Source organism: Emydura macquarii, unplaced genomic scaffold (genome assembly GCF_026122565.2).
Source record: "Emydura macquarii macquarii isolate MOO-44397 ecotype Brisbane River unplaced genomic scaffold, CSIRO-AGI_Emac_v2 contig_2676, whole genome shotgun sequence".
In the NCBI taxonomy this organism is placed as follows: Eukaryota; Metazoa; Chordata; order Testudines; family Chelidae; genus Emydura; species Emydura macquarii.
The window spans coordinates 12,377,059-12,387,234 of record NW_027132813.1 but is presented as its reverse complement, the minus strand read 5'-3'; the positions used below and the strand labels follow the sequence as shown (position 1 = coordinate 12,387,234).

At 40.0% G+C, this 10,176-nt stretch overlaps 1 protein-coding gene across 2 annotated transcripts in view; it reads right to left on the bottom strand.

The window, feature by feature from the left end:
* Positions 1–425: 425 nt before the first annotated feature.
* The window catches only part of AIDA (axin interactor, dorsalization associated), a 56,237-nt gene continuing 46,486 nt past the window's right edge, over positions 426–10,176 (bottom strand). Inside the window, exons 7-11 of one of the 2 annotated variants that reach the window (XM_067564913.1) lie at positions 9,534–9,545; positions 8,102–8,224; positions 5,565–5,687; positions 4,559–4,676; positions 426–3,337 (exon numbers count right to left, since the gene is read on the bottom strand). In XM_067564913.1, the coding sequence (XP_067421014.1) occupies positions 3,241–3,337; positions 4,559–4,676; positions 5,565–5,687; positions 8,102–8,224; positions 9,534–9,545 (473 nt within the window). In that variant the 3' untranslated portion in view covers positions 426–3,240. The remainder of the gene's footprint in view (positions 3,338–4,558; positions 4,677–5,564; positions 5,688–8,101; positions 8,225–9,533; positions 9,546–10,176) is intronic. The other variant, XM_067564914.1, reaches the window with a different exon arrangement.

The window sequence follows — 10,176 nt, the reverse complement described above, 5'->3', positions numbered from 1 at the left end:
CTTCAGATCAGTGGAGGTAGAAAAATGAGTGAGATTGTTAAACAGCTACAAGAGAAAAAGGGATTTCATTTAAGCTATTTCTTCATACTTGTAAAATATAGATGAGTAGAATTAGAATCCTAGATCCCTTCAGGGAAGCAAAGCTTTGAGTCGTTTCTCTTTTGTGGAGAAGGCTAGCAAAAATCTAGTACAGGGCTCTGAGAAATTAAAGCTTTATCTGTGGAGTACAAGCAGCAATTAATTTGATTTGTAGGTATGTTATTCAAATACTATAACAAATGACCTTTTAGCCAAACTCAAATTCTGACTGATATAGGAGCGTAAATCAGCACTGTGCATAGCTATACAAGCAGCATCCTGTTTCACGTGTGGGAAAATCTTCAGGGATAGCTATATCATGAAGAATAAAATCAAATGCACAGAAGTGACTTTAAAAAACATTCATTTACAATTAGTTAAATACAAAGCTCTACTTGTGTATTTAACAAACAAGGTTTCAAACTTTACTGCACTTGACATTCCATACAATTGCAGTTTATAGGGACTTCAAGAGCTGGAGAGAGATGCAAAGTTGATAGTTTAAAAGAACTGGCTCTCACATGAAAATGTGTTTAATTTGTAGGCACTAGTGTACACATTGGCTCATTAACCATTCAACATGTAATTGGTTAATTATATACATCTGTTACACATGTAGTTTATGAACACCTAATCTTTGAGAATTAGATCCTTCAAGTTGACCTATTATGTTCTTCCCTAAGCAACTTTATTCCATTTCATTTAACCCCTAAATTGACATCTTAAATGGTTCTTAACTTTGACTGCTGAGGATAATCCTTTCCCTATAACAGACGATGAGTACATTTTGTTAGGCAGAGACCAGGCTTAAACACAATTTCATTACTTTCTATCTTTCCCCAATTACTGAGTGATTGTAGTTTAACAGGACATTTTATATGGAGATGTATTTGAGTGCTCAAAGTGTAGGCAAGTACATAGCCACAATATTTACTTGTTTAGTATGACAAATGTACACATCAGAAAAATGAAAGCCTCTTAGAATGGACTTTAGAAAGGCTACATTGGGTATAGAGTAGACCCTTATTCAGCAAAGCACTGGTGCAGGTAGTGAGATCCCTTGACTTAACTTTATAAGCATGCAAATCTAAATTAAGCAAGTGCTTTGGCTGATCAGGGCCATGTGCTACACCTCTTGCATTGGTGAAAGTTTGCATTTTTGCTCCTATAAAATAGTCAGTTTATTTAATGAATATTTCATTCATTTGTACAACAGCAACTGACACAATGGAGAACACTATGTCAGATTATATTTACATTTATTTTAACAAAACTAATCAATAGTGTTTCAGGTGAAGTCTATTGGAAAAGGTTAAGATGTAATTTGGTCCCTTTAAGAACTGTTAAAATACACAGTTCTTCAGCCATTAGCCAAATAATTGCTCACTGAGGTGAACTCATCCACAATTAAGCCAGCATGGAGGAAAGAAGGGGAGAAGACCAGATTAAATTCAGCTTCAGCCTCCTAAAAGGCCTCATTTTATCCCTCAGTTGTTACAGTTCCCTTCAAAATCACTGTTCTAGAGGCAGAAAGGATCACCTCGACACACTCCACAAACAGATTGCCATGAAAAGTGCAAAAATCCTTTTCACTCACTTTTAAAAAAAAAAAAAAAAAAAAAAGTGTTCTGGAGTTAGTATTACACATGGTGCAGAAAGAAAGGCGTTAATGGTACATTCACATCCAAGCTATTAGAACAGCTAACATTTGACACTTCATTTTCCTGGTGCTGGTCCTTTGTTAGCATAACAGAGTGTATGAGTGTATGTAGGCACTATTAAAGATACACAGGAAGCACATCAGACCTTGAAGAACTGTATTAAATATTCCACTCATTGAATATATGAAAAGTTTGAATGGGTTCTACTTCGGTCCCTTTATTAAGTCAAAAGGTGGATGCAATTATTCATGTTATAATAAGCCAATGCCCTGCAGCTTATTACACATTCTGCATCTCAATAATACAGAAAATAAATGATAATCCTATCTACCTACATAAAAACCAGGTTACTTTAGACTAAGTTTCCAGACTTGCATACAAATAGAGGTATGCAAAGATCCACAATCAGGTTTTATGAAAACAGCTTCTCCTGGAGTGTGTGTCTGTCTTTAGCTGACAGCCTGAGATAGCCAGACCACTTTTAAGCTGTTAATCTTTTTGGTGAGGCTTTCTGCTGAGCATTAAGGGCCCAATCCTACTGCCTGGGAAACCAGTGGTAAAAGTCCCACTGACAGTTGAGGGAAGAGGATGGGCCCCCAGAGTTCTACCGCGCATGCCCCTTTGTACACCACTGTCTGGGAAAGGGGGTGGGAAGTAAAAGTATAGGAGAAAAGGCATAAGCAGATTATTCCCTTAAGTAAGTATTCATGATTAAGAGATTCCAACACTTAGAACTTGTCTATTATATCTGAAATCACATGATACACTGGATGCTGTAAGTCTGGGAACTATCTGAATGGGATGGAGATAACAGTGGACAGGTTGGTTGTCTCATCAGCACCTTCCCTTTCACCGTCAAAACATTCCTCCCTTCTCCATTTAGCCATATAAGACAAAACAGCAGGCTGACAAGATGTTGTAGCAGCATTTCAACTTTGGGTTGAGTCTCTCCCTCTAACCAGCATCCTATTGCTTCTTAAACCACTCAGACTCTTTCTTTCTGTAAAATCCCTTTTCTATAACCTTTCCCTTACCCTCCCAACAAGACAGAGTGAAGGATTCTCAGATGTGAAGGACTGCAAGAGCAAGCACAGCAAGAGCAAACAAGCTAGCAAACCTGCTACATCATTTTGCCATATCAGATGTGGTGAATGGGGCACTTCCCACCCTCTAGTAAGGGTTTTGAAGTGAGGGTAAAACCAGGGGTAAGTTACAAAACTGAAATTTTACAAACAGCTCAATTATGAAGAGAAACTGTCACAAAATACTTCAGTACGCTGGTGATAAAACTAGTATCCAAAAGGTACTGGAAGAAACTTGCACCTGAATGATAGGCTTAACCTCTGACCCTGTGGTATTGCTGTGCAGTGTGTGATGGTCTCATCTGACCTACTGGCATGAGTACAGCCATTTTCCTGCCTGTTGACGGATGGGGGTGCTACACACGCAGCTACCATGATTTGTGACAAGTGGTTTAGTTCACAGAAGTTTCACAAAAGGGTCATTCCTTGTGCAATGCTTGATGGAGGTGAAGATAAAGTGGTTTCTTGGTCAACAATTGCAGTTTCTTCCTTTTAAAGTCAGTGGGTTTTTTGTATCTGTAACCGCAAGAAATAAAATTGAAGGCAAATGCTAATGATGACTAAATATATCAGAGTAAACCCATGCTCCGACAGTACCCAGACCCCATTGTCACTATCTGTTAAGTGCCTCAGGTTTGTATGAATCCTAAATACATAACAATAATGAAAAATAGGTTACATATGAAAAACTGAACTGAGTTTCTTCCTTTTGTTTTCTTCTTTGGATTATTATTTTAGAACAAGGCATAGCAAGTTAAACTTTCAAATGAATGCAAGACCGAGTAGAAGAGAATTCAGCTGCAAGGTATTCTGGTTATCTTGCTTTGCTTCACACACACTTCCAACATGTTACTGCAGGTTTAATTCTATTAGAAAAAGTATCTGATAATTCAGACTTAACATTTTGGTTTGTAAAGAAAATGGATCTTACAAAATTGCTATTATCAGGAGTATTTTTCATTAGATGTTTCCCACTAGAGTTACTTTGGATTAAAACAATTCCCCATGTGACACACTAGTGGGGAACCATCAAAGCAGGCCCTTCTCCAATGACTTCTTGGTTTCCACCCGCTCCATCCCTAACTGCATGACTGCTCTTAACTGAATTACTTTGACCAGCATGCCTTTCTGGACTGGCCCTTTAAATTTGGGAGAGCCAAATAGCTGCAGCCCTAAAATGGCTCCTCTGCAACTGACTGCTTGGGACTCTGCCCCTCTCTTCCAGCTGGTAAATAACTTTATTTTCTCTCTTTCTTATTACTAAGGAGATGAGGCAAATTCTCATACCCCTCAATGTTTGCCACTTATATTACAGCACTACAGTAGTAGCACCAAGAGAGTCAGAAATCAAAATAGAGTAAGAAAAAGACAAACCTGCCAGTCTACTTTCATTTTCCAATCAGAGGACAGTACAAGGTGGGGGGGTGTGAGAGAGAGAGAGAGGGGGGGGGGGGATTTCATTCAAAAGAAGGCCTGTGCTCTAGTCAGGAAGATGTTTGTTTTCTTAGTTACAGATCTTATTACTTTAGCTAAGGATCAAAATGTAGAATACATATATAACCTGACATCTCCATGCTGGTTTGTTCAAAGTTCCTTCCAAACCAAATGCTGGTGTTTGTAACTGTATTTTCAAGAAGATAGGAATAAAGTGGCAAGAAACCCAGAAGGAGACAAAGTGATAACAGTGTATGTGTATATATATATATATATTCTCAGATTGTATGCTAGGTCACTTACAGTTCTATAACAATTGTCCCAGGTTTAATTTCATCCATCTCCATGAAAGCAAAGCACTTGGTGCTGGTAAACCTTTTCTTGGGCTTATAGTGTTTGAATTCAAAGAAAATAGCTGCACCTAAAGGGAGAAAAAAGTCAGAGAAAAAAAACTAGTCGAAAGTTGCCTATAATAGATTGCTTGGCATGAAAACATGGCTGCCTTCATAACCAGTTCTACATATATCAAACAATAGCTTCTTTTATTTCTTCAGATCAAATCATGTTTCTTGAAATGTTAGAATTACTCTCCTAAGCTTGTACCTCCATTCTATTACTCATGAATGACAGAACCACAGCATGGCTGGTCCAAGCAAGTGTAATAGAGTGTACTACTTGAAAACAAAATATACTAAGCCACTACTCTAGGACAGTGGTTCTGAACCAGGGGTACACGTACCCCTGGGGGTATGCAGAGGTCTTCCAGGGGTGCATCAACTCATCTAGATATTTGCCTAGTTTTACAACAGGCTACATAAAAAGCACTAGTGAAGTCAATACAAACTAAAATTTCATACAGACAATGACTCTATATACTATACACTGAAATGTAAGTGCAATATTTATACTCCAATTGATTTATTTTATATGGTAAAAATGAGTAAATAAGCCATTTTTCAGTAGTAGTGTGCTGTGACATTTTTGTATTATTATGTTTGATTTTGTAAGCAAGTAGTTTTTAAGTGAGGTAAACTTGGGGGGTACACAAGACAAATCAGACTCCTGAAAATGGTACAGTGGTCTGGAAGGTTGAGAGCCACTGCTCTAGGACTTTTACTGAGCTGTAGTAGTGCCCACATAAGTTGCTAGTGTGCTGTAGATTCACACCCTGGCTTGTCATGCAGACAAGCCCTGGGTCTTAGGCCCTAGTATAGCAGCTTGGTCCTGGCTCCTCCTCAAAGTAGGAGCAGCATCAAGACTATGTCTTGAAGACTCATGGACCCCGATTCAGAAGTCTAAAATTACCCACCTTTTGTTAGTTTTTCAACATGTTTCTGGATCTCAATGTCCACATTAAAATGAACATATGTGTCCTCTTTCCTTGAAGCCACAGGAGTATCCTGAACAGGGGTTAGGTCTATGCCATTCACATCTGGAAGAAATAAATTAGCGCCTTTTAAGGCCAAAGTATCCAAAACATCTTTTAAAAAGTCATTTTGTCATTAACATCCATGCACTTTCCATCCAAGTATTAACAAATCTTATTCATAACCCGTATTTGTTAGCTCCTATTATCAGTTCATTGGTTCAAATTCCAAAATCAGCACTGTATCTAAAATCTGAAACCTCTGTCTTGTGCTCCAAATATAATCCCCTAAATGTCAGTCACTGTTCTGTTACCTTCCCATTACTGAGTTCAGAACTATTCAATTTTAGTTTTAAAAAGGGCAATTTTTATGCTTGCCACTGAAGTATCAAATTCCCTTTTAAAAACAATTTTCACATAGAACTTAAAGGAGTAATCTGAAAAAAGTCCATGGAAAAATAGAGTCATAATCCATTACCTCTGAATATCCAGAGGCAGATCTGCTTGCTTTCCTGGCTAGAAACAGTGCTCACTACTTTTCACTCCTATTGGCACTCCAGAGCCAACACAGGCCTGGGGAAGGAGCTGGATTCCGTTATGTGAGCACAGATTAACAATTGTGTTGCTCAGAAATAAGCCAGAACAAGTGAGACTGCTACTTATTCTGCTTCTGATTGTTTCACTGTTACTTTGTCCTCCCACACTTCAGCCCTCCCCTCACCGGTTTGCTCTAGCTATCTGTTGTGCCTCAGCATATGGTAAAATCATGAGCTCTTTGTCTTTTTTATTGTGTGGGCACGTGAGAGACGATGGCTAGCACACAGGCCCTGATGAAGGCATCCAGGTGCTGCTGAAATACAGTTAAAATAGTCAATGGCAGAACTATTATTGTTGAAGAGTTAGCCACCGACTTTCAGATTCCAGACTGAGATTTTAAAGATGGTAATTTATTTTTTTTTTTGGTTCCTTTTAAAAAAAAAAATCACACGCTGGTTTGGTATGGAGTCACTGAGACAATGAATAGGGCCTCAATGCTTTTTTAAATTAAATAAGCAATCACTTTTCTGAGTATACTCACTTTAAAAACTTGGGAGGGATTGAAAGTACACCTCCTTCTCACTTCAAATCAGGAGTGCAGTGTCTCACTGGGGAGGTGTGTGTTTGATAGGTAAGTGGAAAGCGGAGTCAGACTATGATACCATTGAATAACAGCACTGCTTGGTAATTTCTGCTCGTGCAAAGAACACAGTAGGTCAGGACCGAGGGTCGGGGTTGTATGGGGAAAGCTTGCATAGCACTTGCAGTTGCTACCCTACCTCCTGCCTGCAGCGATTAGCATTTGTATTTTTACATTATATAACTAGCTATGGGGAAATGTAACACATTTCAAGAAACAGAAAAGAGGCGGTTTATGGGATATTTGCTTTTGAACACTGAAATTTCAATACCCAATATTAGGATGGTGTTAAAAATTGGTACTTTATTATTAGTCAAAAAATCAAATGCATTCTTTCATGCTTAATTTGACCCAGATTGGATGCTGGCCTCCAACAGTAACTGTAACCACTGGTCCCACCAATCTAGGTCTCTAAACAAGCTTGGGGGGCCAAAAGAACATAACAAAAACAAATTATTGACAAGGAATAATTGGGAGGGCTGAGGCTGAGAGGAATGAAGTGTAAGTAGAGTCTAAAAATAATGCTGAAGAACCATAGCAACATTATTAAAAATAAACATTTTGCAACTTCAGGGTCTCATTGAGAGACATGCAGGGTGAATGTGTATGCAGGGAGAGCAGGATTCAGGCTCCACAGCTTTTCATCGGAAGGAAGAGGCTTCAGACTGAGGGCTTGTCTACACCAACAATTAGTTTGCTGCACACCGGGCTGTGAATCTACCCCACGCGAGACTGATGTGGAGCTACTGTTCGCTTTGAAACAAGACTAGATCAAAGCACTCTTAACGAACTGTTAGTACAGGTCAGTCACTGGATGTAGTCGTTCGAGCTCAGGCTAGGGCCCAAGCTCTGGGACCCTCCTGACTCACAGGGTCCTAGAGCCTGGATCCGAGCCCAAGCTTGAATGTCTACATCACAATTAAACTGCCCCTTAGCCTAAGTCAGCTGACAAGGGCCAGCCATAGGTGTCTAATTGTACCCACAGAAACAAGGGATCTGAATGTTGAATCACAGGAATCGAAAGGGCAGAGAAAGCTTTATGTCCACTTGTTCTGGCTGATGGATGTTTGAGGAGATGCAGGACACCAACCAAAAGCACACTCACAATCGTCTCACCATTGACTAAAGCAGCAGCCACGTAAAGCCACAAATTTATTGTGCAGAGAGAGAGAGAGAGAGAGAGAGAGAGAGGCTTTTCTGAGTGCAGACAAGAGTGCTTCAAATGTATGGGGAAGAGGGATCCTATTTCCATAAAACACACAGAGAACAGAATTATGAACACGGCAGAAACAGCAATACTTACCCTTTACACTAACTGTGATATAAGGATCAATGCACTGCCCAGCATCTTTCAGACCAATTTTCTCTATTTTGATAGTGAGTAACGTCATCCCGGGTTCAGATGGCAACCTGGGTAATAAAGTACCTAGCAACAGAGAGCAAACCAAAACATTAACCCTTTAGCCCCCAGCATTTAATGTTGGCAGAACAAAGACTGCTAACTGTAGAGTTGGGAACAGATTAATAAAAACTAAAGACTGAATTGGATAGTCCACAATACCAAGGAAAACAGAGGTGCTTTTCATGTTGGGGAAAATTTCTGACATCCTGCTTCAACACACAGCCATTTCCCCAGCACTGTAGTGTGCCATGGGTTTTCCTGCTTTGTTTATTGGACATGTGCTTAAAGTGAGGGGTTATACCTCAACCAGCTCTTTCCTGTGCTCTCTACAGGCTTGCAGATGTGCCCCACCTATCCTGCATCAACACAAAGATGAAAATGGCATTCCAACGCCATCTCCAAAGAGCAGGGAATCCAGCCAGGGGCATAATATAAAACCAGTGATTTCAATTTTTTCCCCATGTTAACTAACTGCTCCTGGAGGGTGCTGTATTGACTGTGTGAAGTCCCGTTTACCCATTGTGTAGATGGGTAGCGATTCAAGCTTCTACTGAATAGCCCTGTCATTCTCTCCCCTTCCTGGATCTCTAGGGCAGCCCAATCTCCTTGCTATTTTAATCCCTAGCACATCTGAGACCACTTAAGAATGTGGCTGTTACATATGTCTGTGTCATACAAACTACCATGTCTGTCAGTCAGGATTTGGATTGAGACTATTGGATCCATCTCACACAGGCACCATCATTTGGTAGCAACCTTTGAGAAGAATTAGAACTGGTGGTCTAGTGGAGAAACGTAGGCATCAGAATGCCAGTCCTTCCCTCCATCCCCCCTTGGGCCTGTCAGTTTTAACAGTCTTGAGTGAAACTACCCACGTGACAAACTTCAGTCACATTAGCCCATATGACAGGGAGCCTTAATTTAGTTCCATGCAGGCCAAAGAACACACAGGGATAACATGCAAGAATGAAATCGTGTATTTGCTAGGTCATTCTGTCACCCAGCTTCTGGCACAAAGCATTTCCAGTTAGCAATGCAAAGCCAATCAGGCATGCACCCCATTGAAGGAAACCCAGCTATACATGCAACTGGCAATGCTGCAAGACAGTGAGCAAGAGAAATCAAGCCAAGCAAGTTTCTAGAAAACCATCTAAGGTGCTTCACTAAAACATGATCCTTCTTTTCTTCATAGCTGCAAGTCAGCTCACCGGTTACTTATATGCAGAGAAGCCCCCGGTTCTTTCATTACAAAAACAATTATACTTTGACATTTGGAATTAAGATATAAATGAAAGATGCCACAGTAATGACGTTACACAAAATGTTATCATACCTTCAATGGCTCCTGAGTTAGATATATGGTGTAGCATGTGATAACATGGGGAAGCCATGCATGTAGAAGACAAGACCATGGACAATTAGACAATACAGTAATGCAATATGAATTAAAAGCACACAGAAGCAGTCTTTAAGTAAGGAAAGTACAATGTAGCCTAAGTCAACTGGGACAGTCGGTTGGCTGAAATTTATATACCTCAGGTCAGAAGGTTCTGTGAATAGTTTGTTTTAGTTTGAGCCTTGCTGTCCATAGAAAAATGAGCAGCCAACATCTAAAGTTAAGCAGTTAGGTCACCGAAGCATCAAACCTCACACCACACACATATTTCTGCTTGAAGGGGAAAAGAAACCCAAGTAGCACAAAGTGGAAAGACAATTCAAGGCAGATTGTTTGCATTGTGGCTGACTTCCTTTTGGAAGGCAACATCAAATCCAGTGAAAGGCAGGGTGTGCAAGTCGGGCAACAAACTGAAGTGTGGTCCTATCCTGAAAAGTGAGTCTGTAAGAATGGCACTGTGGAGCCCAACATGTATTATCTTGCTCTGATTTTTATATCCCGTGTGCTAGGTTCACTAGTCAACATGTGTTTTTTCTAACAGCCAACCCTGCAAACCCAGCTTGGCTTCAGTGTCAATCTG